Consider the following 27,971-nt stretch of genomic DNA (forward strand, 5'->3'; position numbering starts at 1 on the left):
ACTGTATTGATTGTAACATTATGTCAAAAGTGTACAAATTTAGAACAAAATGGGTTATTCCTTAGAAAACCTTCCTTGAAAGAAAGAAAATTACAAAAAGTAGTAGACTAATTTTTCTCTTCACAATTACCTTAGAAACAAATACTTCAAGGTCAGAGTTTGTTGATGTAACAGACAGAAAAATAAAAATGTCCAAACTTCTACCTGAACCAAAGTAAACAAATGTATTCAACACTTACCACAGTCTTTTCCTCAGAACATTAACACAAAAGTGAAGTCTAAGTTCGTTAAGTAGAACTATAAAATCTTAAATATGCAGACAGTGTGTCAACTTCTGAGTTTGGTTGAATAATTGAAATACAGAATGGGATAAAAACGTGTAATTTACTTGAAATATTGCAGTCCAGCTACAGTCATGAATTTTTCTATGAACATTTCGGAGTCAAGTACAGCGATGTGAGCAGCCCTTCCAATGATTGTATTTGCTGTGTTGGTGAGGGCATGAAAGACATCATAGCGAATGAGTTTACACTTGGGGTTGTTGACGATTGGCGTCAGGATATTAGCCACCATCTCACTATAGATAGCACCTGTAGAAATAAACGGTTTAATCAGTCAACAGCATGTTATTTCGACTGACTATAACGCTAGTCTAACTTTCAGCTCCCTTTAACACCAGAAATTAGACATAAGACTGACAGATTCTGGTTTTGATCCCGTTTTTGTTAAGATTTCGACTGACTATAATGCTAGTCTAACTTTCAGCTCCCTTTAACACCAGACATTAGACATAAGACTGACAGATTCTGGTTTGGAGCCCGTTTTTGTTAAGATTTCGACTGACTATAACGCTAGTCAAACTTTCAGCTTGTTTTAACACCAGACATTAGACATAAGACTGACAGATTCTGGTTTGGAGCCCGTTTTTGTTAAGATTTCGACTGACTATAACGCTAGTCTAAATTTCAGCTCCCTTTAACACCAGACATTAGACATAAGACTGACAGATTCTGGTTTGGAGCCCGTTTTTGTTAAGATTTCGACTGACTATAACGCTAGTCTAACTTTCAGCTCCCTTTAACACCAGACATTAGACATAAGACTGACAGATTCTGGTTTGGAGCCCGTTTTTGTTAAGATTTCGACTGACTATAACGCTAGTCAAACTTTCAGCTTGTTTTAACACCAGACATTAGACATAAGACTGACAGATTCTGGTTTGGAGCCCGTTTTTGTTAAGATTTCGACTGACTATAACGCTAGTCTAACTTTCAGCTCCCTTTAACACCAGACATTAGACATAAGACTGACAGATTCTGGTTTTTGTTAAGGAGCCCCTTTTTTTAACACCAGACATTAGACATAAGACTGACAGATTCTGGTTTGGAGCCCCTTTTTGTTAAGATTTCGACTGGCTTTAACGCTAGTCTAACTTTCAGCTCGCTTTAATACCAGACATTAGACATAAGATTGGTTTGGAGCCCCTTTTTGTTAAGATTTCGACTGACTATAACGCTAGTCTAACTTTCAGCTCCCTTTAACACCAGACATTAGACATAAGACTGACAGATTCTGGTTTGGAGCCCCTTTTTGTTAAGATTTCGACTGACTATAACGCTAGTCTAACTTTCAGCTCCCTTTAACACCAGACATTAGACATAAGACTGACAGATTCTGGTTTGGAGCCCGTTTTTGTTAAGATTTCGACTGACTATAACGCTAGTCTAACTTTCAGCTCCCTTTAACACCAGACATTAGACATAAGACTGACAGATTCTGGTTTGGAGCCCGTTTTTGTTAAGATTTCGACTGACTATAACGCTAGTCTAACTTTCAGCTCCCTTTAACACCAGACATTAGACATAAGACTGACAGATTCTGGTTTGGAGCCCGTTTTTGTTAAGATTTCGACTGACTATAACGCTAGTCAAACTTTCAGCTCCCTTTAACACCAGACATTAGACATAAGACTGACAGATTCTGGTTTGGAGCCTGTTTTTGTAAAGCTGTCATTAATCTAGTGTTGGATGCAGAGGAAATACAAGGATAGTGTTAAATTTGTTATGTATGGAACATTCTGGGCCAAGGAGAGTTCATAGATAAAAAATCTGAATGTTGCCTCTGACTATATCATGTTAATATGTTGATCATTAAATAAAAACAGAAGCAAACCTTCAATACTTTCAAGTCTTTCTCTCCCAAAGACTTAAAAAGTCAAAAGTACTTACTCATTTCTGAGTTTTCATTGATATGTAGAGATCCACCAGATGTTCATCAACCTGAGCTTTCTCTAACATACAGAGATCCACAAAACACTTCCCCATACCTGAGCTTTCTCCGACACTAGAGATCCACCAAACACTTCCCAATACCCGAGCTTTCTCTGACACTAGAGATCCACCAAACACTTCCCCATACCTGAGCTTTCTCTGACACTAGAGATCCACCAAACATTCCCCCATACCTGAGCTTTCTCTGACACTAGAGATCCACCAAACACTTCCCCATACCTGAGCTTTCTCTGACACTAGAGATCCACCAAACACTTCCCCATACCTGAGCTTTCTCTGACACTAGAGATCCACCAAACACTTCCCCATACCTGAGCTTTCTCTGACACTAGAGATCCACCAAACACTTCCCCATACCTGAGCTTTCTCTGACACTAGAGATCCACCAAACACTTCCCCATACCTGAGCTTTCTCTGACACTAGAGATCCACCAAACACTTCCCCATACCTGAGCTTTCTCTGACACTAGAGACCCACCAAACACTTCCCCATACCTGAGCTTTCTCTGACACTAGAGACCCACCAAACACTTCCCCATACCTGAGCTTTCTCTGACACTAGAGATCCACCAAACACTTCCCCATACCTGAGCTTTCTCTAACATACAGAGACCCACCAAACACTTCCCCATACCTGAGCTTTCTCTGACATACAGAGACCCACCAAACACTTCCCCATACCTGAGCTTTCTCTGACATACAGAGAACCACCAAACACTTCCCCATACCTGAGCTTTCTCTGACACTAGAGACCCACCAAACACTTCCCCATACCTGAGCTTTCTCTGACACTAGAGACCCACCAAACACTTCCCCATACCTGAGCTTTCTCTGACACTAGAGATCCACCAAACATTCCCCCATACCTGAGCTTTCTCTGACACTAGAGACCCACCAAACACTTCCCCATACCTGAGCTTTCTCTGACACTAGAGACCCACCAAACACTTCCCCATACCTGAGCTTTCTCTGACACTAGAGATCCACCAAACACTTCCCCATACCTGAGCTTTCTCTGACACTAGAGACCCACCAAACACTTCCCCATACCTGAGCTTTCTCTGACACTAGAGACCCACCAAACACTTCCCCATACCTGAGCTTTCTCTGACACTAGAGATCCACCAAACACTTCCCCATACCTGAGCTTTCTCTGACACTAGAGATCCACCAAACACTTCCCCATACCTGAGCTTTCTCTGACACTAGAGACCCACCAAACACTTCCCCATACCTGAGCTTTCTCTGACATACAGAGAACCACCAAACACTTCCCCATACCTGAGCTTTCTCTGACACTAGAGATCCACCAAACACTTCCCCATACCTGAGCTTTCTCTGACATACAGAGATCCACCAAACACTTCCCCATACCTGAGCTTTCTCTGACACTACAGACCCACCAAACACTTCCCCATACCCGAGCTTTTTCTGAACCACCAAACACTTCCCCATACCTGAGCTTTCTCTGACACTAGAGACCCACCAAACACTTCCCCATACCTGAGCTTTCTCTGACACTAGAGACCCACCAAACACTTCCCCATACCTGAGCTTTCTCTGACACTAGAGACCCACCAAACACTTCCCCATACCTGAGCTTTCTCTGACACTAGAGATCCACCAAACACTTCCCCATACCTGAGCTTTCTCTGACACTAGAGATCCATCAAACACTTACCCATTCCTGAGCTTTCTCGTTGAGCTGCCTTGCACATTTCTATCCTAGAGGAATGGTACGGTACATAGCGATCCTGAGAAGATCCTACCAGAAGTACATGGCGGAACATTTCCAAACCTGAAAAATCATAAATTATGTTAATGAAGCATGCTAGCTGATTCTCTGATCTGTATCTCCTTTCTAAATATGAAGAGCAACAAGAAACTTGATGGGAAACTTGAACTTTTTAGATGAAAGTATTAAATAGTGAGTCACACTTGTAAGAATTTTTCATGGCCTCATTCCAACTTTTAGAACTTTTTGAGATATCATATTTCTGAATGATTTTTCTGTGATCCATTTTCACTCAATGGACTTCTTCAAATGATTTAAGTCTTCAAGAAATCACTTAAAAGAATTTTTTTTTCGTCAGACTTCAAGTTTCATTCAAAGCACCACATACATTTTAATACAATTGCTCTCTTGCTAATTATTGTATATGCTTTGGCGATGAAGTGTATAATGCAACATGAACAAGTGAAGAATTGTGACCAAAAAACTTATTATGACCCGACAATAATCAATATATTATATATTCGAAGCCTTATTTTGCAACAGATTTTGTTTTGCAACCAGCCTAATGAAAAATTTACTTGGGCAGTTTTTGAAAGAGGAAGACTTTACAACTTTCTGAGTTTGTACAAGCATGACTGACTTTGAGCAACTATCCTGTAGGGTGACTTACTAGCTTTCTGAGTTTGTACAAGCATGACTGACTTTGAGCAACTATCCTGTAGGGTGACTTACTAGCTATCTGAGTTTGTACAAGCATGACTGTCTTTGAGCAACTTTCCTGTAGGGTGACTTACTAGCTATCTGAGTTTGTACAAGCATGACTGACTTTGAGCAACTTTCCTGTAGGGTGACTTACTAGCTATCTGAGTTTGTACAAGAATGACTGACTTGAGCAACTTTCCTGTAGGGTGACTTACTAGCTATCTGACTGAGTTTGTACAAGAATGACTGACTTGAGCAACTATCCGGTAGGGTGACTTACTAGCTTTCTGACTGAGTTTGTACAAGCATGACTGACTTTGAGCAACTTTCCTGTAGGGTGACTTACTAGCTTTCTGACTGAGTTTGTACAAGCATGACTGACTTTGAGCAACTTTCCTGTAGGGTGACTTACTAGCTTTCTGACTGAGTTTGTACAAGCATGACTGACTTTGAGCAACTTTCCTGTAGGGTGACTTACTAGCTTTCTGACTGAGTTTGCACAAGCATGACTGACTTTGAGCAACTTTCCTGTAGGGTGACTTACTAGCTTTCTGACTGAGTTTGCACAAGCATGACTGACTTTGAGCAACTTTCCTGTAGGGTGACTTACTAGCTATCTGAGTTTGTACAAGAATGACTGACTTGAGCAACTTTCCTGTAGGGTGACTTACCAGCTGTCTTAAGTTTGTATAGAAATAATTGACGAGAGCAACTTTCCTGCAAGGTGACTTACCAGCTTTCTGACTGAGTTTGTACAGAAATGATTGACAAGAGCAACTTTACTGCATGGTGACTTACCAGCTTTCTGACTGAGTTTGTACAAAAATGATTGACAAGAGCAACTTTCCTGTAGGGTGACTTACCAGCTTTCTGACTGAGTTTGTACAGGAATGATTGACGGGGGTCATTGTGGTCTTTGAGGGAAAGTTGCAACAAGGATCCTGATTTCTTCCACTTCTGCATAAACCACATCCCTAGTGATGTAGACAGGAAAAATATCAACACAGGTCATCATTCACTTTATATTTGATAAGCAAAATAAAACATAATGAGATTACATATTGTAAGAAGTTTTTTTCATTATTTATTTGTTTGCTAGGTATATCGTTCACTATGGTCATTTTCAGGCAGGGTCCCCTTGTAGTCAGTGGTGGATACCTAACTGAACAACAAATGGGAGACCGGTCGAAATGCCATACAGAACAATTTTGGTAGGACACAATCACTTCAGTACAGACAGGTCTCGTTCACAGATTCCCATGAAACTCAAATCATTATGGGAAAGGAGAATAAAACTTAACATCTAGATATTCAAATAAAGTTGGAATGTAAATCATAACACTGTAGATATTCACATGAAGTTGAAGTGTAAAACTTAAGGCCTTGGGTATTCACATTAAGTTGGAGCATAAAATTAAACACCTGAGATATTCACCTGAAGTTGCAATGTCTAAAACTCTACCAAATGAGCTAATGTGGCCCGTTCAGTCAGAACACAACAAATACAACAGAATTCCTCTGAAATAGGCCAACCTTCCTACTTCGAAACATTTAAAGCACAGCTCCATGGGCTTATTACAGAATAGATAAAACATTATATTGTACATATCAAGGTTGGAAAAGGGGCAAAAGTTTTCCAAATATCCCACTATTGGATTTAGGGCCATTAATTTCAAAGGATAATCCCATCACACAAACCCATTTAGTGTTCCATTAATCTACACTTATATTCCCATCAATCTCCTATTAAAACATAAATATTACATGGCATTGAACTGACTGATCCATGCGTGGTGCAAAAGAAGGGAAAACAGATGCTGCGTTGGATATCTAGATGACATTAATAGAGGAACTGGACAATACCTACCCATATTTACTAAGCCACTGCTGTTGTACAGTGTCCCAAGGTGGGGCCCAGAGAGGGATAGAAATGTGTAGAGTTTAGGCACCAGGTGAGCCAGCTTAGGACGTGACACTACAGACCTCACAATGATGTTTCCCAGGGAATGTCCCACAAAGCTGCAACAAACAAATGACATTTTCCTACATTTTTTTTTAAAAAATAATTAATAACAAGACAATTAGCAATGATCCCAAAGAACACAGTAATGATGCAGTTAGTTATCAAGTATCCATATTTCATCTAATATCAGATTCAGTCCAAATCTACCCTATATATACGATCAAGACATGTACACATTACATTGAATGTAAAAATACTATCTGGGTATTCTTAATAACTTTTATAGCCTACAACATGGTGCCAGGGGCTGATTAAATGTTTCATTTTTCCTCAATTTAAAGGTTATTATTAAAAACAGGTTAATATTAAAGAGACTTTTCCAGCGGGAGTTTTATCTAGTTAGAAGTCCGTCCTTTTAAAAGAGTAATTTGTTAATTCATCACACCACAGACATCAATCAGACTTTTTTTCTTCTTTTTATTTAAGTAAGCTTTTTAAATTCTAAGGCTTTGTACTTATGGTTTATCTTTGTTTCACAGTTAACATTACACAACTGTATACAATTTATTTTACCTACAATCAGTTACCAGTTAGACTAAAGAGCTATGAATCCAATCCATTCAAGCACTATTGAAGCAAACCTACCTGACTTTAGAAGGGTTGATACCATACAGATCTAGGAATGATAATATCTCTGACTCCAGGCGATCAGTCATCAACTCAAAGTCAGCAAACGTATCCTGCAAGCAGTCAAACATGATAAAACATTAAATCATTGTACCAATATTTCTGTCACAAAACACTTTTTTTTCTTTAAGCATTAAACTATGGTAATCAATGATTCATTTCATAATTCTTTGTATAAATAACATGTAATACAGAAACTTTCAGCTATTCAACCTTTCAGTGAAGTTGTTCATATTTTTTCTGTCATAACTTACTGTCAATAATAATTCAATCTAAGATAAATAATTTTTGATATTTTATAAAGGAAATCTCGCTAAATAAGCTTGCTAAGAGAGTTATTTACTTCCTATTTTTAAGAGAATTTTTAATTAATTTCTTTTACAACACCATATCATCTGTTAATATTCTCAGCTATAAAATTGGAAAATATCAACTTCCTCACATATCAATGATTTATTTTTTTTTTTTTTTTCATTTGAAGTCATTAAATATTAATTATCCTCCAAATATTTTACAAAGTGGTAGAAGAAACAAACATTCTTTGAATGATGAATTTTATTTACTGAAAATCTTTATGAATTGGTGACTGATCCTTCCGACTTTCATTACAATACCTGATTCCGTTCTGACATGAGGAACTCAATCCTGTAGCCTGGCAGAGCCATTTCTACGTACGTCCGTACAAGTCGCAAGTCAGCACTGTTACCTGTTGTCATGGCAACCAACATGTTACAACATGCAAAGATGGTCTCACCTCAGGTAAGTCATTACAGAACTAGGAAGTGTGATGGTGAATATAAAAAATCTCATAACACTTAAACACTATCTTAAAACTACTATTTTTTGCCAAAACAATCATGAATTGAGATGTTCCAATAAATTTGACAACTTTTCTAGGGATGAAAACGCTAGTTTAATCTGAACTCATCCTTACAATGACATTATTGGGATGACTTATTCTGCAGCATACACATGTATTTAAAAAATCTGGCACTTAGCATTCATGACAAGTCCTAAAAGGACAAAACAGCTGTATGATGCAGTTTAAGTAATTTTTTGGTTCTGCAGTATCTAATTCTACATCATGTAAAAAGGTGCCATTCACTAATATGTCTTTTGTCTGCACGAATTTTTGTTTTCAAAAATGAGACAACAACACTATTTCTGTAATAAAAATTCAATAGTTTTCCTCCAAAGAATTAGTTTAGCATGTAAGTTCCATGTTTTGCTTTTGAAGATTAAAGTATGCCAAAGAATACAGAAATTAAGCAATTTTACTTCCAGAGGTCAGAATCAAAGTTCCAGATTTCATTCCTATAGTTTTACGGACATAAAAACTTACCATCTAAGCCATGCACACACACCACCAGATGTACCCCATCCCCAAAGTCCACATCGTCCGGCGTGTGGAAATACGGAATGGTGGAAGCTAAGCTGGAAGCCTCACTGTAAACAGATAGGTTAGGTAGTTTATACTTAATAATGATTTCCCACACATATTAATGGCCATATCACTAACATCACTCAGCCTACTGTTATCTCAAGCAAATGAAAAACATCCTTACAAGTGACTTCCGCATGTTACTTGAAACATCCAAATATCGAATAACATGTATTTATACAATATTGTATTCAATTGCTGTTTTTGACAAAGTAGAAAAGTGTACAGAAGATCTAATTTATAATTTATATGTACATTTTAGTATTGAAGTAGGTGATTCAGTGTTCTGTGGCCATTATGACCCAGGAATGGGCAAAAACTCAGAATATGTACCGCTGGTTTTCAGGGACTTCCCTATATAAATGGACTGATAGGAATACATTGTATCCCTGGTTTTAAAAAGCCACAGGGAGCACTGATAATTTAAAAAAACAGACTAATTCTGTTCCAGTGATCAGCTGTATGTTGTAACTTACCTGTACATCTCTCCCTCAAACTTTAGCTGTTGTTTGAGCGATTCTCTTAAACTTATAAAACTACAAAATATAAGACAACCATGTTGACGTATAATGAAATAATTATTCAACAAAATAATTACTGTCTTTTAAAAATTTGATAGACATCTGGTATTAATAAGAATGAATAATGTAAACTCATTTATATTTGGGGGAATTTATTTTCATTGATATCATGGGTACTCATTCAACCATGAGTTCTTATGCCTTCAGACCAGTTAACTCTTAAAACAAGACTATGTAATATCAATAATATATTTTATTGCATGCACATACTGTATTTAATTAACCTACATATATGAAGTGTCAACAGAATTTTTTTTTTTTTTTTCTTAATTTGAGTCCCACAAAACATACATGATTTTACCTTCATTAAATCTATAACAAAGATATAGAAAACAGATCATACCTGAGAGTGGAAAAGCCCACTTGTGTGACAAGCTTCGGGCGGTCATTGTCAGCATACTTTGAGAGCTCCGGGAAAGAGAACGAGGACACTACGGGTCGAGACATCACCTCATTAGAGGAAGACTCCGGGGCCTCACACACAACCGTATCCACAGATCCCGACGATGACGTTGGCGTTCCTGCACTTTGATGTATGTTTGTGTCACTGGCTGCTCGTTGTTGATGCTGTGTTGTAGTGGAGAGAGACATTCGCTGACTGAGACGGATGGGGGCTCCAGGGCCCAGCCCTTTCCCCATCAGAGTCCCCCCATACTCTGTCCTTAGAAATTCAATCACAGTCATTTTATCCTCTCCTAGATCTGACTCCTCGGATTCCTGGGTGATAATACCACTGTCTTTAGACAGACTGGGCGTTGACCCCTCCTCCATCCCCTCTGATTCGCGAGGCCGTACACCTAGTTGCTGGGACAAGTCAGGCTGGGGATCTCCTTCAGACACTTTCCGAGTACCTGGCCTTACACTATCAAAAGAATCTTTATCCTGAGGTATATTTGAGGAATTGTTTTTACTCTCTGAACTACATACATTTTCTAAGAATTCATCATAGCCATTAGCGACACAAGTCTCATCATCACTTTGATCATCATTGTTCGTATCATTCGATGTCACATACCAACTTTCATTTTCGTTTAAAGCTTTAGTAATATCATTAGCTAGACTCGTAAAGGCAGTGCTGTCTAGCATAGATTTGTTTTTACGGCCAGACTTGCCTTTGGTTGCACTTGACGTGGCTTCTATATGCCCTGTTATAGACACTGTGCTAGATACTGCACTAGACAGTCCACTGTCACTTTCTCCAGTGGAAGGGTGAGATTTATCACTATCCCCCAGGGGAAGGAGGGGTTTATCACAGGTCCTAGGGGCAGGCGGAGGTTTATCAATAATCCTTGGGGGAGTAATGGACATGCTGTCATCCTCTTGAGATGAGACAGGCTGACTTGTTAAGTCTGCCCCCGACCCCTCCCCAGTCCATGCCTTTTGCTTAGGTAAAGTGGATGACACAGATGTTTCTCCGTGCACTTGCTCAAATTGAATTCGGCCCCGCATATCAGGGTCAGAACGTACCACCCCCTTAGGGAAGAGCTCCGACTTGATCTGCCTCCGCCTGCCATAGGGCGTTTTCTCACGATCCATATAATCTGGTAGTGAGTTTATACTAGCACGACTCCAACTAGATTTAGACATTAGGGATGGCATTGAGAGTGAGTTAGTTAACAGCATGTTCCCAGGGTCACCACATGAATCCATGGAGGATGAGTTGGGACTGAATGTACCTATCACAGATTTGGGGTCGTAGCTAGAAGACGAACTGGTCTCATAGTCTGGAACTTTCTTTCTGTATCCAACAAGCTGACAATCCTTACCAACAACCTTCCCTTTTGCTTCTGCCTCGGAGCAAGAGTATGTTGATGGTCGTCGAAAAGCATCTGGTCGGATGTTCTTGATAAATTTCTTCTTGTGTTTGAACTTGAGCTGGGGAGACTCCTGGCTGTTATTTTTTGATAACGAAGGCTCGGTCTTTTTGTAGGACTGTCTCTCGACTTTATCTCCTTTCTTTGATGAGGCACTGTAGGGTCTATCACGAGCAATGTCTGAAAACAAATACATTGTAACTGACAAGAATTCTAAACCATACCAAATGAAATCTAAGAAATGAACTTTTCACACTGTCTGTGCACATAATCCTTTATCAAACCCTGAAAAGTACTAAATTTCTGTTTGTGATAAAAAGACATATAATTAGGTATATCATTATGCTACTAATTTTTCGTATCACCTGAGGCTGTAAATATCATTGTTTTGTTAGGGCGTAATTTCATTCATTTGAACAACTAGTAGAAGACCATTCACATAAACTAAACTATTTTGCTAATAATTTCTTTGTATTGATCATTTAATTTTACTAAAATGTCTTAATTTTGAATTTTAGTATTCAAATTAATTCACATATATAACTAACAAATATTCAAATTTATTAAATTGTCCTCCAGTCCAATATGTGTAAAAGGAAAAGAACTTATTGAAAATGACATGTTCTATTTAATCTTATGTGTCATGATTTAGTTTATTGATATTTCAAGGATAAACTTTTCACAACAAAACATGACAAAATACTTTCCAAGTTCATGCACTAGTTGACCAGCAACAACACACTGGACCTATATATATATAACACAACACCCACACACAGGGCCATGCAAGACATATGTTTTGTTTAAGGCTGAGAGCATGGATGTACTAACATATAGATTTGTTCGTGGTGATGCATTTGTGTGTAAGAGTACACACATTGAATATTACAAGGTAGCAGGTGTATTGCTTTATCTTGGTTGGGGACCGATAGAGAAATGGAGATCAGGGGCATGTGAGGGTATGTGAGGGTGTGTGAGGATGTGTGTGTGTGTGTTGTGTTGTGTTCACAGATGTAAATATTTGAAAATATCATTTCCCATATATAGTCAGAAAGCTTGTTGTTACATGGCATGAAGTTTCTGAAGAATACGTTAATCCCTGTGACCTGCATTAGGCCAGCATATCTGCTGCTATACTACAAGAAAACATCAGAAGCAGGACTATGGATGGGAACAGATCTGGTTAATTGTGAAGGAAAATGTTCAGGAGTACAAATTGCAATTTTGCATTTTTTCCTTTTTTGAGGAGATGGGGGTTGGGGGTTGGGATTCAGCTTTAATATGAACAAATTTCAATAGGGAATGAGCCCAATCATCTTCCTCCAAAAAGAATGGCCTAGATATGATCAAATATGAATAATTTCAATGGAGAATAGAACCCATTATTGGCCTAAACATCACTAAACCATCAGAACAATTTGGGCCATTGGTATTGTTTTGTTTTATTGTTTGGATGAGTTACATCACAATTGTTTGTTTATGAATTATGCCCTGTTGATATTATTTTGCTATCTGATGAGGTCTATGAGGTCTGTCTTCATGTCTGTAGGTCAGTTCCCATTTACATGTATACTTAAAATGGTACAATGGTATGCAGTTTACAAAAATGAAAGGAAACAGACGGGAAGTCTTATATTTGTCTCAACAGCCAATCAAACCTGATCCATCTACACTATCAGCTGCTGTAACTGATGGGTCAAGGGTCACTAAACAAGGTAGATCACACACTATATAACAAACCACAACAGGTATTAAAAAATCACAAGCCATTGAATAATAAATGAAGCAAAAATAGAATATACTTTCAACATTTCAGTGTTTTTGCTAACCATTTTTGATGAGATTTTAAAAAGTAAGGTGTATGTAAATTGCACATATTGGAAGAGATACTTTGATTACATTCAGTCAAGAAAAAAATAAACTGCCATATTCAAATAACTGAATTGCCAATATTTATGTAACAGAGAATATGGAAACAGATACAAATTTAAGACAACTTACAATGGATATAAAACTACACTGTTTTAAAATAAGAAGCAGATTGTGTATTATGATATTAAGTAACCAGGGCTCTCGATCTGCCGATATTCGGCCCCATTCCCAATGCAAAATAGTATCTTTTTTCCCAAATTTCGAACCCAAGTTTTCCCAATTTTAAGGAAAACACCATTATTTTTCCCAATTCTAAGGGCCCCGGGCCCCAGTCCCAAAATGGGATGTGAGAGCCCTGGTAACTATTTGGTGTATTTATATATATCTGAAATCTGAAAATCAATGTTCATAATACAATACTGATTTGAGATGAAAACAGATTTTTGTCACTGACTCGATTTAAACAAAAATGAACTGCTTGACACTGATTCAATCTGAAATGAAATCAAGTATGAAAATGACTCATTCTGAAATGAAATCAGCAACTTGACAATGCATGACTTAAGTTGAAATAAAATGAACCTATTTCACTTGCTGTCCTAACAACCAAGAATTACACGCAGGGTTAATCTTAACTCAGTGTATTACATATTGAATCTGCTCAACACAGTATCATATTCACTAGCAATGTGAATCACTGTTTAGGAAAACTCTGAGCTCAGTATCTTTCGAGATGTCAGAGAATTTTTTTCTTCTCTTTTTTCACAGTACTCAATATCTAAAAAGGGAATGACCTAATAATTATTGATATGCATCTAACTGAGAGAGATTCAGAAATGGAACTTGACTCCAAAGAAAATTCGGATAATAATGAATAAGTACTTGGAGAGAGAAGCAAAGAAGGACTTTAAGTACTGGAGGGAATGGTCAACATGTGTTTTACAAAATCATGCAGTAAGTTAGGAAGGAACACTTTTTATAACAAACATGTCCTCTAACAACGACTAAATCAATCAATCATATAACAGGAACACAACATGCAGATGAGAAAAAGATCAAAACACACATTGATGTTTATAGTGATGGCCGGGACTACTCACCACCTACTCGGGTACCTTTTTGTTGGACCCCGTTTTTGTTGGGGTTGATTGTTTGAAAGAGTTCCATAAGAGCCTTCTTTTGGGTTCGCTCTGTGGGTTTGTGATTGAAATAGCACACAAAATTATCTCAGGCTTCAGTGACTCTAATAACACTTAACACGTAAAGACAAGATATTTGGACGTTAACGTTAAAATCTGCCTTTAATGTGCATTGCCTTTTCACAGAGGTTCTATGATTCATTAAAAATTCATTTCAAAATATACAATTTCTGTTATTTTGCCAAGGTTACCGCCCTGTAAACAATCAAGGTCATTTTTAGCTAGGTCTCCTTTTAAAAGCTTGTGCAACTGAGGGTGAAAGTGTGATGTCCAGACACAACTATGACAGCAACAGGGTAGAGATAAAACTACAAATCTGATGCTCAGTTAAAACACCTTTCATAAACCAGATGATCTACCTCATCTTATTTCGAAATAATTTGAAAAAATATCTATCATTCATAGCTGTGCCAATGCTAAGAGTCTATTTTCAAACTGATATAACTGCTGCCATTCCAAAAGAAACCAAACAGGAACATTTTAAATAATAGTTTATCTTAACATACAGGTGAGGGATAGAAGAAGAGAGGCTTCACTACAAAAGCAAGCAGGCCATACCAACAAGGAGGAAGTCCAGTTATAATCCTGACTTTGAAGCTTTCTCTGTACTCTGTACAATGAAACCTGTCTAATTTGACACTGAGTTTTCCAACATTCTGTCATACTAACAATATGCTGTCATCCACATTTTTTTGTTAAATTTATTCAATACTGGCAAAAGGAGCTGTATTCTCTGATGCCCTGCCTAATCATAAATATTCAGTTTCACAGGGTGTCAGATAGGACAGGTTTCATTCAAGACATAACAAGCAACTTTCATCTGGGGGGCAAAATATAAACAGCATGCATGAAATCTTTAACAATTTGTAGTCATTGTCTTCAGGGAACTATCAAATGATTCACTATTCCTGAAGGAAAGAGGACAGCTTCCATGCAGCCAATTCCATGCAAAAATTCTTTTTTTACTTTGAAACACCCTAATTTCTTCATGAAGAAAAATTACCAAAATTCTGAGATAATGATATATGTGTCCTAATAAACTTATGTTGTACATAATATTAAATAACTTCAATTATACTGGTGTTTTATGAATACACACAAAAGTGACGTTTTCCACTTTCATCAATAAATCTCAGACAACCAGTGCCCAGATTGAAATCTTCTATTGTTTTCTTTTTCTCCTTGGAAATGCATTTTCCAGAAATTTTTCATGGTAAAGCTAAATACCTAAGAAAACTTTGGTATAGAGATACCTTTATAAACATTGTGATGGTGATGATATACTTACCTAAAGTCATAGGTATATGGTCGCAGTATATATCTTCAAATATCAGCGGAACAGTTAGGCTGTCGCCATCCATCTCTGTACACTCTACACTCAGTGCTGGAATGCTGCGGAAATATTGTGACTCGCGTACCATGTTAGCCATATCAGCATGGCCATGGTAGCTACACAGGAAAAAGGTGGATTGTAATCAGTCAAAACTATTTACAATTTGCTTTAACTTAAGAAAAAAGGGAAAGAAAAAACATCCAGTGAATTTTTGTGATTTCCAATTAAACTTTATTTTTGTTCTTTTAAAATCTCCATGATGTTAAGGTTAATGAAGTTTGACAGCACATCATTTTTAAGGAACAGAAACTTTGAAAACACTTACCTTGGTTCATAGCAAGAGAGGCATTCAGGTTTTGGATAATCATGAGTGAAAAAACCTTCAGCAAATCGTTTTACCTACAAAGAATAAGAAAAAAAGAAATTCATTATCAAACTGGCTACAGTAGTGAGATTTTCAAATAAAACTTTTGCAGGTAGACAGCTGCAGCTGTTGTATGTATATCCTGAATACAAAAAAAGTGATTTTTAATCAACACAATTGACCATTCCTTCTGAATTTTAATTCTTTTGATATTTTTATGCCTCATATATCTCTAAAAAAGTTTCAGGAAGACTTCTCTTTAGCGAAGAAAGAAAGAATTTCAGTAGGGCAGCATGAATAAACAACCATTACACCATTACACCTCATTTATACCTACTTCCAGTCTCTGCATCCTCCCCTGCCCCAACTTCCCTTCCCTCCTGTTCTATATACCCCTCCCCTCCTTATCCCTCAGCATTCATGTCACCTGTCTTCCCTATTTCATCCAACAAGTCTGGAGTTACCCACACAAAGCTCAGTTTACATACCCTGGCTGAGTGGTGCTCCTTAGCCAGATAGTGCATCACAGACTGATCAAGGGAGACAATCTCCAAGAACTGCGTCCACAGAATCACATTTTCGGCACACAGCTGTGTGATGTCTGTAGTGGCTGTCTGCAGGAGGTCCTCCTCATTGTCAAAATTCTGATCAACATACAATGAATATATCTCAAATTTTAAGCACGAGACCATTTTATGTTAAAAGGACAACCACTTCATACAAAGTGTGTCTACTCAAGTATAAAACCACAAATATTTATTCATACACATACAAGTGTCATATGCAAAATACCAAATAATTTTAACCTTAATTAATTAAAGCTTACCTTTAAATCTCCAAACATGATTTTTTTTCTCAGAACTACTGATGCAAGAAATGATATTGTAGTCTGTTGTAGATATGCTGCTAAAATTATTTGCAAGTGATTTTTCTTTCTGGTATTTTAAAGAATTGAACTATTTGCATCAGAAATGATAATAAGGCAGTCTAAATTTTGATACAGAACACTTACCTGTAAATTATTAACTAAGGTCTCTAGCCATACATGACAATTCTTCTGTTCTATAAAACAAATCATAAAACAGTGTCAAAAGTAATAAGTTTGTGTTTTCTAAAGTATACGGTAAGCCATTCACTATATAAACTAATACATTATCCGAAATGACAAACATTTCTTTTAAGACATTTTCACAGTAGTTAAATTGGTTGAAATAACATCGGTTCATCAAAGTTTCTCTTTGTAGAAACTTATTTCCCATGAATTATGACTTTTCTATTCCTAGTTAAATTGTGAATTCATTCCTGTATGTGTTTACATCCATCAGAAAGAAAAAGAAAAAAAAATGTGGTGCATGACTTTTTCCACTCATTTGGGAAATGTGAATGAAACTTAAAGGAGTAAGATATATCTTTGGAATGTGGCCATATTATGAAATAACCACAATTGGGAATAGGAAAGAGCCCTGTGGTGTTAATGGACGAAGATTCACAAGTATGGAAACTCAATGCTAGCTACCATATACCCAGTTAATGAAGACGCATAATATCAAATTACCGAGTTTGAACTGTGATCCTGAGATTTTCGAGAGATACAGCTGAAATGTGGACTGTAGAGATTCAAAGGTGGACAGTAGAATGGTACACAGCTTCTTATGTACATTGTAGGCATTGTGCATCTTGATGGTATCACTAAACACAGGCTCCTGTAAAAAAACAAAAACTACATCTCACATTGTGCATCTTGATGGTATCACTAAACACAGGCTCTTGTAGAAAAACAAAAACTAAATCTTACATTGTGCATCTTGATGGTATCACTAAACACAGGCTCCTGTAGAAAAACAAAAACTAAATCTCACATTGTGCATCTTGATAGTATCATTAAACACAGGAAAACAAAAACTAAATTTCAAATTGTGCATCTTGCAGGTTTACATTAAATACTGATCCTGTAAAAAAAAAAAAAAAAAACTCCATCTCACATTGTGCATCTTGATGGTATCACTAAACACAGGCTCCTGTAGAAAAACAAAAACTAAATCTCACATTGTGCATCTTGATAGTATCATTAAACACAGGCTCCTGTAAAAAAACAAAAACTAAATTTCAAATTGTGCATCTTGCAGGTATCATTAAATACTGATCCTGTAAAAAAAAAACAAAAACTCCATCTCACATTGTGCATCTTGATGGTATCACTAAGCACAGGCTCCTGTAGAAAAACAACAACTAAATCTCACATTGTGCATCTTGATGGTATCAGTAAACACAGGTTCCTGTAAAGTAACAAACAAAAATCATAACTAACATTTTGCATCTTAATGGCATCACTAAAAAGAGCCTCCTGTAAACAAATGAGAGATCCCAGAGAGATCTTTATTTCTTCTCTCAAAGTTTGATGTTTTCACTTTTTCCTCTCTTAATCCCTGTATTTTTACCTCTTCACTGTATGAAATTTGAGAATCCTCTCAAAAAAAATTGGTGATAATATTAAACTCTCAAATCCCAGACGGCTGTAATGTCAGTCACTTTGTTTACCTAATCAGTTCAAATAACAAAGGGGATCTAGGGAAACCTGCATATAAAATTTGAGAAAGATTAATCCAGAACTTCTAAGAAATAGCTAACAGGAACTGTTCACATGTGAATGATGACTGACTGACAACAGACCACCGATGTGAGGCAATTTGAATACCTCAAAATTTGTTAATGGTTGACTAAAAATATAAAAGGTCTTGGTATCTTAACTAACATATGGGAATAATTTAGAGAGATCCATAAATAGCTTATCACTTCTTTGGACATAACAGTAAAAGTAAACAAACAAACACAGTTCCATATTCTGAAAATGAGACCCTTCCTTGCCTGTTCATCTTTGTAGAAAAACTGGGTCACGGAAATATAACATTTGAAGACCTCCTTTAGTTAATACTGGTCTTAAAATCTTTGTTTATACTTGTCCTAAAGCAAATTTTTTTCATTATTTAAGATATTCCAGATAAAGATGGATAAAGGATATGACAGACAAACAACAATTTTGATTCAAAACAAAGAGAGATGTTTCATATGAATGAACCAAACTGTATATTTCAAAGAATCAGAAGATAAATGAGACCTTAAAATAGTTTTGAAATATTTGAAGTTTATAATAATTCCTCAAAAATTTCTTAAATTGGCTTCTGTATATGTATATATATATTTTCTTTGGACTCAGTTTTTGTGGTTTTTCAATTAACTTCTTTCTTACGGACACCTGATTTCGTGGGTAGATACAGCTTAAAAAATCTACTTATTCCAATGTTAGCAATTCATGGACAATTTGTGGAGAACTAATTTCCATAAAAACAACTGCTGTCAGAGACAGGTTATGCTGCCCGATAGGGTCAACTTTAAGCATGAAAAATAATAAAGGGAAATAAGAGGGTTACGATTCTTGTGAACTGCCCACCTACTCGATGCGGCCTACAGTTTTAATGTTGTGCTCTGGACAAAATTTCAGTATGAAAAATAACAAAGGGCACTGCACTCCTCCTTGCTGACATCTATTTACCTATAAAGTTTCATGCCTACACATCTTGTAATTTTAGGGTAATGCTCCAGACAAAATTTAAGTTTGAAAACGAACTAAGGGCAATAACTCCAAAATTATGCAAAAGAAAGTGATGGTTCTTTTGCACTGCATTTCTCCTGGTTAAAATCTATCTACCTATGAAGTTTTATGTTGATACTGTATATAGTTTTAGTGTAATGCTCCAGACAAAATTTAAGTATGAAAAATAACAAAGGGCAACAACTCCTAAATTATGCAATAAAGCGTGATATTTCTTGTGCACTGCATTTCTCCTTGCTGTTATCTACCTACCTATGAAGTTTTATGTTGATACCGTATATCGTTTTTGTGTTTACTGTGGACAAATTATGTACAACAGACAGAACATAATAAAAATCTGGCAAAAAATGAATGATTTTACAATATTTTAGAAATATCAATAGACTTACCCCTGAGATGGTTTTACTTCCAAAATACACCATCTCTAATGTAGCAGGCTCTGGTACTGGTTTGTTGGACTTTTGAGGTCTGGGGACACTGCAGTAGATATTAAAGAATATTCATATTGTACATACAATAATAGTTGCAGCAGTTTTTCCATAAATTCCCCAGAAAATTGTTTAGCTACTTCAACCCTAGCTAGCCTAAGTGTCAAGATAAGCCAGAAGCATTAGACCTTAAATGTGACTTTATCTTTTAACCTGATGTGCTGAGTATTCTAATTGTTTTGATAAGCTGTTGTATGTTCATATATAAATCACCAAATATATGAACGCATCATGAAGGAAATGGAATGTGCATGTTGACATCTGGTCCACATCATTTCATGAAAGGTCCCAAAAATGTAGACATGGTATTGGTTTAGAGTAAAATACTTACTTCAAATATACTGAGAGGCAAAGGCAAAATCTCAACCCTTGGAATAAGTTTCTTAAACAATCAAGAGTCAAGTTTCTTGGGTTAAGATTTACCAATCTAAATTGCCCCTAAATGGAAACAATTTTGAATGACAAATTTTACAGGCCTGTCCTTACCTTATGTAGGGTTGGTGTATTGCAATGAGAGTCCCGTGGACGGTGGTTTCCAGGGCACACAGATGAAAGTAGTCAAACAGGACGGGGATGTGGTGGTGGAGTCCCTTTGTGGGACTGAAATGGAGCTGAAGGGTACGCTGGGATACACATTCCATCTTTTCGTGGAGGCCTTGAGGTCTGAAATAGGGACAATGAACAACAACATTTAATATAGGACATTCAACAAATGATATTTCTGTTGAAATTCTAGATTTATACGGTATATATATGTAGTGAATCAGAATCTTGTGTGCACAATTAAAAAAATGTATTTTAAAAGTATTTAGTTGAATGTGGTGTATGCATCAGTTTTCATTGGACATATGTTTAACACTTACCCACTCTCCTCTTCTGAAAACCATAGTTCCAATTCTACTTGCAGTTCAAGTTTCTCCAGGCTTTCCTCTATCTGAAAATAAAATACGGAGTATATAATACAAAAATCAAACTTCATCTTCTTTACATTTAGAATTCTACAAAAGCTTGTCTTTCAACCTGGTTTGATGATATAGAGTAACATTTCCACAAAAATTCTATTGTCTCCAAACTTTTGATCAAAATTATTTACCATCTGACACACTGTGCCAAACATTTGCCATTTATGAATGTTATGTTATTTCTCATTCAGTTGTTGAATTGCAGTTAAAATTTTGACATGAAAAGGAGTAACAAAGAAGAAAAATGTGAATGTCAGGAGAAATGATCAGGTGGAGATAAATGCAGTGACATTACAATCTTATCAATTTTCCTTGGGTGAGGGGTGATTTTTGTGTTGATATTTCGGGTATGTTTAATCCACAAAGTAATATGTCAATGAATGTTGAGTACAACTTCTATATAACGATGTTTATCAACCACATGAAGCGTCCACAAAATTGTGATTAAAAAAACTACTTATTCCACACAAATTTTACTCAAGTTATTAGGAGTTACGTCATATGCCTTTTCTCAAAAAGTCAGACTACACATTAGATTTGGCTAAATACTGTTATCTCACAAGGTTCCATGTTGAACAGGTAAATTTTACCATGTCCTTAAGTGTCAAATATTGTAAAATCTAACTGGTGTCAGATTGGCAAGTTAACTTCTGATTGAATACTTCAAATATTGTATATCTCACAAGGTGTCAGATTGAACAGGTAAATTTTTACCAAATACATAAAGTGTCGGATAAAGTAAATCTTACAAGGTGTCTAACTGAACAGGCAAATTTTGACCAAATGATTTATGCGATATTACTTATCTTGCAGGTTGTCAGATAAGACAGGTAAATTTTGACCAAATGATTTATGCGATATTGCTTATCTTGCAGGTTGTCAGATAAGACAGGTGAATTTTGACCAAATGATTTATGCGATATTGCTTATCTCGCAGGTTGTCAGATAAGACAGGTGAATTTTGACCAAATACTTTAAGTTTCAGATATTGTAAATCTCACAAGAATCAGGACGGACAGGTGAATTTTGACCGAATATAAGTTTCAGGTAGTTAATCTAAAAGGGTGTCAGAATAAACAGTACAGCATTCATGCAGGTCTCTTTTTTAAAAAATCTCTAGCCTCTTGAAATATATGTACAGGATGCAAGCATGTCCACATTTCCTGCTAATCAATAATTTTACTTTAAATAGTCTTTTGCAGAAATACACTGTGTGTAGCTGTGACTTGTTACAGAGATGTCCATTGATCAGACCCAGCGTGTGCATCTTAAGTAGAGGCTATTACACTTATTTACTGGTTGCCGACTCAACGGAGTATATAATTATTGATTAAAGATAAATAGTGGACATGACTCTGCCATTACGTGAATGCCACCTCTACACAGAACAACACTGGTACAGAACAACACAGTTCACCAGACAAGCTGTTTTACAAATCATCCTATAGTTGCGCTATTGCTCTAATACTTCATATTGATTTCACTCAGCCCAAGCTGATTTTCTTTACTGTCAATAAATCTTAGGACCAAATCGGATGAAAATGTCCATATTTATATATGCTGGTATTTAACTAGTATACTACATCTTCCACTGAACCAAGTATCAGTGCAAATCATGGCTGTATATAATGGCTGTATATAATTTGAAGTGTTCATTTATTGGGTAATGATATTTACATGTATGCTCTCATACATTAATTTCACAATTTCCCCTCACACTAAACAATTGTATATCAGGTGATGATGACAACATAATTTCTGAACTGCAATTTACACCTTAGCTATCCAATGCTCGATGTAAAATTGTTGTGATGATGGTTATCATCGTCATCCGAAACACATCAACAATACAAACACTAATTCATGGAATCTCTGATGTTGGTGCTACATCTCCTATTTTCTTGCTGTATTTTCTTATCTTGGAAGAGATCAACAAAAAGGCCTGGGAAGGTGAAGAGATCAGCGAAAAGGTCTGGGAAGGGGAAGAAATCAACAAAACGACCAGGGAAGGAAAAGAGATCAACAGAATGGTCAGGGAAGGGGGAAGCGATCAACAGAAAGGCCTTGAAAGAAAAAGAGATCAACAGAAAGGTCCGGAAAGGGGAAGAGATCAACAGAAAGGCCTGGGAAAGAGAAGGAATCAACAGAAAGGCCCAGGAAAGGGAAGAAATCAACAGAAAGACAAAGGAAGGGAAAGAGATCAACAGAAAGGCCCAGGAAAGGGAAGAAATCAACAGAAAGACAAAGGAAGGGAAAGAGATCAACAGAAAGGCCCAGGAAGGGAAAGAGATCAACAGAAAGGCAAGGGAAAGGGAAGAAATCAACAGAAAGGCCCAGGAAAGGGAAGAAATCAACAGAAAGACAAAGGAAGGGAAAGAGATCAACAGAAAGGCCCAGGAAGGGAAAGAGATCAACGGAAAGGCAAGGGAAGGGGAAGAAATCAACAGAAAGGCCCGATTAGGGGAAGAGATCAACAAAAAGGCCGGGGAAGAGAAAGAGATCAACAGAAATGTCAGGGAAGGGGGAAGGGATCAACAGAAAGGTCTGGGATGGGGAATGGATCAACAGAAAGGCCCAGGGAAGGAGGAGAGATCAACAGAAAGGCCTGGGAAGGGGAAGAAATCAACAGAAAGGTCTGGGATGGGGAAGGGATCAACAGAAAGGTCTGGGCTGGGGAAGGGATCAACAGAAAAGTCTGGGATGGGGAAGGAATCAACAGAAAGATCTGGGATGGGGAATGGATCAACAGAAAGGCCCAGGGAAGGAGAAGAGATCAACAGAAAGGCCTGGGAAGGGAAAGAGATCAACAGAAATGTCAGGGAAGGGGGAAGAGATCAACAGAAAGGCCCAGGAAGGGAAAGAGATCAACAGAATGGTCAGGGAAAGGGAAAAGATCAAAAGAAAGGCAAGGGAAGGGGGAAGAAATCAACAGAAAGACAAAGGAAGGGAAAGAGATCAACAGGGAAGGGGGAAGAGATCAACAGAAAGGTCTGGGAAGGGGAAAAGATCAATAGAAAGGCCTGGGAAAGAGAAGGAATCAACAGAAAGATCTGGGATGGGGAAGGAATCAACAGAAAGGCCTAGGGAAGGAGAATAGATCAACAGAAAGGCCCAGGAAGGGAAAGAGATCAACGGAAAGGCAAGGGAAGGGAAAGAAATCAACAGAAAGGCCCGATTAGGGGAAGAGATCAACAAAAAGGACGGGGAAGAGAAAGAGATCAACAGAAATGTCAGGGAAGGGGGAAGGGATCAACAGAAAGGTCTGGGATGGGGAATGGATCAACAGAAAGGCCCAGGGAAGGAGGAGAGATCAACAGAAAGGCCTGGGAAGGGGAAGAAATCAACAGAAAGGTCTGGGATGGGGAATGGATCAACAGAAAGGCCCAGGGAAGGAGGAGAGATCAACAGAAAGGCCTGGAAAGGGGAAGAAATCAACAGAAAGGTCTGGGAAGGGGAAGGGATCAACAGAAAGGTCTGGGCTGGGGAAGGGATCAACAGAAAAGTCTGGGATGGGGAAGGAATCAACAGAAAGATCTGGGATGGGGAATGGATCAACAGAAAGGCCCAGGGAAGGAGAAGAGATCAACAGAAAGGCCTGGAAAGGGAAAGAGATCAACAGAAATGTCAGGGAAGGGAGAAGAGATCAACAGAAAGGCCCAGGAAGGGAAAGAGATCAACAGAATGGTCAGGGAAAGGGAAGAGATCAAAAGAAAGGCAAGGGAAGGGGGAAGAAATCAACAGAAAGGCCTTGAAAGGAAAAGAGATCAACAGGGAAGGGGGAAGAGATCAACAGAAAGGTCTGGGAAGGGGAAAAGATCAATAGAAAGGCCTGGGAAAGAGAAGGAATCAACAGAAAGATCTGGGATGGGGAAGGAATCAACAGAAAGGCCCAGGGAAGGAGAATAGATCAACAGAAAGGCCCAGGAAAGGGAAGAAATCAACAGAAAGACAAAGGAAGGGAAAGAGATCAACAGAAAGGCCCAGGAAGGGGAAGAGATCAACAGAAAGGTCTGGGATGGGGAATGGATAGCAAAAAGCCCCGGGGAAGGGATCAACAGAAGAAATTCTTACTTAGTTTAGACTTGACTTACTGAAGGACCATGATTAGCATTTTTATAGGTGTGGATATTATTACCAGTCAAACTGTTAGCTAGACAGAATATACATGTATTCTTTCCTGTCATCCAGTAGCATTTAGGAAGAAAATTGTTACCAATAACATGAAAAATAAGAACAGAATGTGTACTAAGTGTTTAATACATAATAATACATTGTACATATTATATGTTATTCCCATAAGTTCTTCTTTTATAACTTATCCAATGGATCTCTCCATGACCTTGAGTATAATCTGTGTTTCAGGCATGTGCATTCGAAGCACTTATCTTTGTTTGAGATGGGATCTTAACAGTAACAGGTCTATCTACATTATGTACAAACCTCACACTGAAGAGATAAATGTATCGAATAAGAAATAAAACTGTTCTCTAGAGAATCACCATTTCTTTAGATTTACTGACCATGTATTATACAGGAGACTGTGAGTGACTGAACCCAGACATGTTCACAGGATCAATTAGACGATAAACGACACAGTGAACATTAGTGCATTGATCTATGTAAAGGAAGACAAAAAATCTCCTTTCACTTCTCAAAACTTTAAATATTAATAAAGTAATATAACAATACACTAATAAAAGAAATATTTCATCATTCTCAGTAAATATTTGACAAGTAAATTTTGGCATGAAAATGTTTTCCAATAATTGTATTCTCACTGACTTGGAGCTCTGACTCCAATATATTGTCCACTCATACCCTTCCCCACTAGATTTCCACTACAGACACAATCAAAGGGCAGAAGGCCCATAGAAATATCAGGCCACGAGATAATTTAAATAAAATAATCAGTGATAGGTACTTCTGGTGCTGGTTCTCAAATCCTTTTTATTTGTACACCAGATTGCTTAATTCTTCAAAATTCATTATCTTTTTATGCATGCATTGTGTCCAGGTGTGCATCCATAACACAAAACTTGGGTACAAGATGCTTCAGAACATTTTCTCCAGGTTGGTAATGTCAACAGAATAGTAGTTCTTATAACACAACCAGTAGAAGATTTGTGTGAGGCACTATGACTACCCCTTCATCAGACAAATAACAATTATGAAGTATACTAGCACTGACATACATAGTGTATGAAATGGTGAGGAATCAACCAACTTTTTGGGCTGTACTATAGTCTTATGTACATTATGACAAATGGAAAAAAAAATTTAAAACCCACAAGATGGTAACAATGACTCGAATACTACAAAAACAATTGGCGAAAGTGCTAAACAAATTTTGCAGGTCAATTTTCGAAATTCAGAGTGGCCACTGTCAGCTATCTCTCGCATCCTATCAACAGCAAATAATTCACAAGACAGACTTTTTGGAGTACGGAAAAAAAGCAATAGATATTCAAATTATCTGTAAGATTGTAGGTTAGAAGTCCAAGTTATGTCTGAACTAAAATCAAAATCACAAATTATGACCAAATCTGGGTTGTACACCCTAAAATCTTACATAACACATAACTGGGTTGCCGTTACAACTCTTCCTCAGTCATTGATATAAAAGCAACTTTTTGATGTTGATACTTGGAAGTTAACACTGTCTGGATAAGTAAGGAAATAGTCTCATTTTTGCAACTTTGCTGCAAGAAAACAAAAAAACACAGCAAATACTTCACAGTAAATTTAATACAATAACATCAATTACCTTGGAGCTGTCGACAAGTGTGTGGAGACGATACAACACCAGGTCATTGATTGGAACATCTTCATTACGGTAAAGTATTTGGAAAGTCTTGCTGTAGGCTGTTCCATTTACAACACAAGCAGGTAGCACTAGTACATCCTCTGTAAGGCAAAGTTCAGGCTTTAAAACCTAATCATGTTGACAGGGATGTCCATATCAATCTTTTTTTTTATAACTTTACCTTCACGTCTATTAGCATTGTTCCAGCAATACAATAACACTTTTTCTTAGTTAGCATGTTTAACATGATTTCTACTTCACTCAAATAGTGAGTTTAGACTTTTAGAGTTATCAGGATATGTCTATATGCTTTTATTTTATGCTCTTAATATCTCATGTTACGGATGATTTGAATTAAAAATTTGTCATAAGTCAAAAGCCAACCTAAAGAACTAATTGCTTGGTTTTAACATTAAAAGTTCACCACCTCAAAATATGTAGCAAGTCAAAATTTTAGTGAAATTACTATGAAAACGGGACAGAGCTTCTGAAAAACACTAAATTACATAAAAATTTCAATTACCCTGACAGGAAATGTCATAACAACAAATCCTGAAGGAACATGTAGTGAGAATCCCCTTATAACACATCTCCAATTTTACAAAAATAGTTTTTAATTTACACAGACCTTTTGAATTTTGAAATTGACATTAAGTTGCTAGATATGGCCCATTCCTTTCAGTGCAACTATATGATAATCTTAATGAAGATGGAGTTGAATTCAAATACAATACCTGATGCCTTGGCTAGGGTCACTTCTATTTTAGCTGGAGTTCTTGGACTTGTCTTCAGACTGGTTCTGATATTATAATACCTGTAAAATAATGAAATAACTTTTGAACTTACTGGTGGATACTTCATGAAAAGCATTGATATTCTTATTTCAAAATGTTAATTAGTGACCTGAGTAATATTTGGAATTAGAGCTGAATAAAGTATCTGATAGGATCTCTCTTTTCTCATACAATCTTGTATATATATCCTGTTCTATTTCAAATCTCTACAATCATTGGTCCCTTAAAACAATACAAGCTAATGTCAGAACTTACCCTCTTTGAAAGAGATCTACATTATAGAACTTGTTGTACTCCACCGAGAACTCGAGAGTAGCCTGAAGTTCTGTCAT

At 37.0% G+C, this 27,971-nt stretch overlaps 1 protein-coding gene across 1 annotated transcript; it reads right to left on the bottom strand.

Annotated features, from left to right (window-relative positions):
* Positions 1 to 384: 384 nt before the first annotated feature.
* LOC132556955 (protein FAM135A-like) lies at positions 385 to 27,971 on the bottom strand. The gene is made up of 21 exons (XM_060221419.1): positions 27,895 to 27,971; positions 27,580 to 27,659; positions 26,807 to 26,946; positions 20,944 to 21,014; positions 20,567 to 20,743; positions 19,982 to 20,069; positions 17,538 to 17,685; positions 16,995 to 17,044; positions 16,471 to 16,626; positions 15,944 to 16,017; positions 15,549 to 15,734; positions 10,264 to 11,369; positions 9,744 to 10,176; positions 9,296 to 9,355; positions 8,721 to 8,824; positions 7,993 to 8,084; positions 7,337 to 7,431; positions 6,596 to 6,747; positions 5,592 to 5,702; positions 3,973 to 4,089; positions 385 to 590 (listed from the first exon to the last, which is right to left on the bottom strand). Exons 1-21 carry the CDS (start codon positions 27,969 to 27,971, stop codon positions 385 to 387), a joined length of 3,723 nt encoding a protein of 1,240 aa, XP_060077402.1.

Source organism: Ylistrum balloti, unplaced genomic scaffold, assembly GCF_031769215.1.
Source record: "Ylistrum balloti isolate Yb309-2 unplaced genomic scaffold, AGI_CSIRO_Ybal_v1 Utg370612, whole genome shotgun sequence".
NCBI lineage: Eukaryota > Metazoa > Mollusca > Bivalvia > Pectinida > Pectinidae > Ylistrum > Ylistrum balloti.

Coding starts and splice junctions, on each gene's coding strand:
- LOC132556955 (XM_060221419.1), bottom strand. CDS start 27,971: ATGACAGAACTTCAGGCTACTCTCGAGTTCTCGGTGGAGTACAACAAG. Junction 27,660..27,894: donor GTAGATCTCTTTCAAAGAGG/GTAAGTTCTGAC, acceptor ATTATTTTACAG/GTATTATAATATCAGAACCA. Junction 7,432..7,992: donor TCATGTCAGAACGGAATCAG/GTATTGTAATGA, acceptor GACTGCTTGCAG/GATACGTTTGCTGACTTTGA.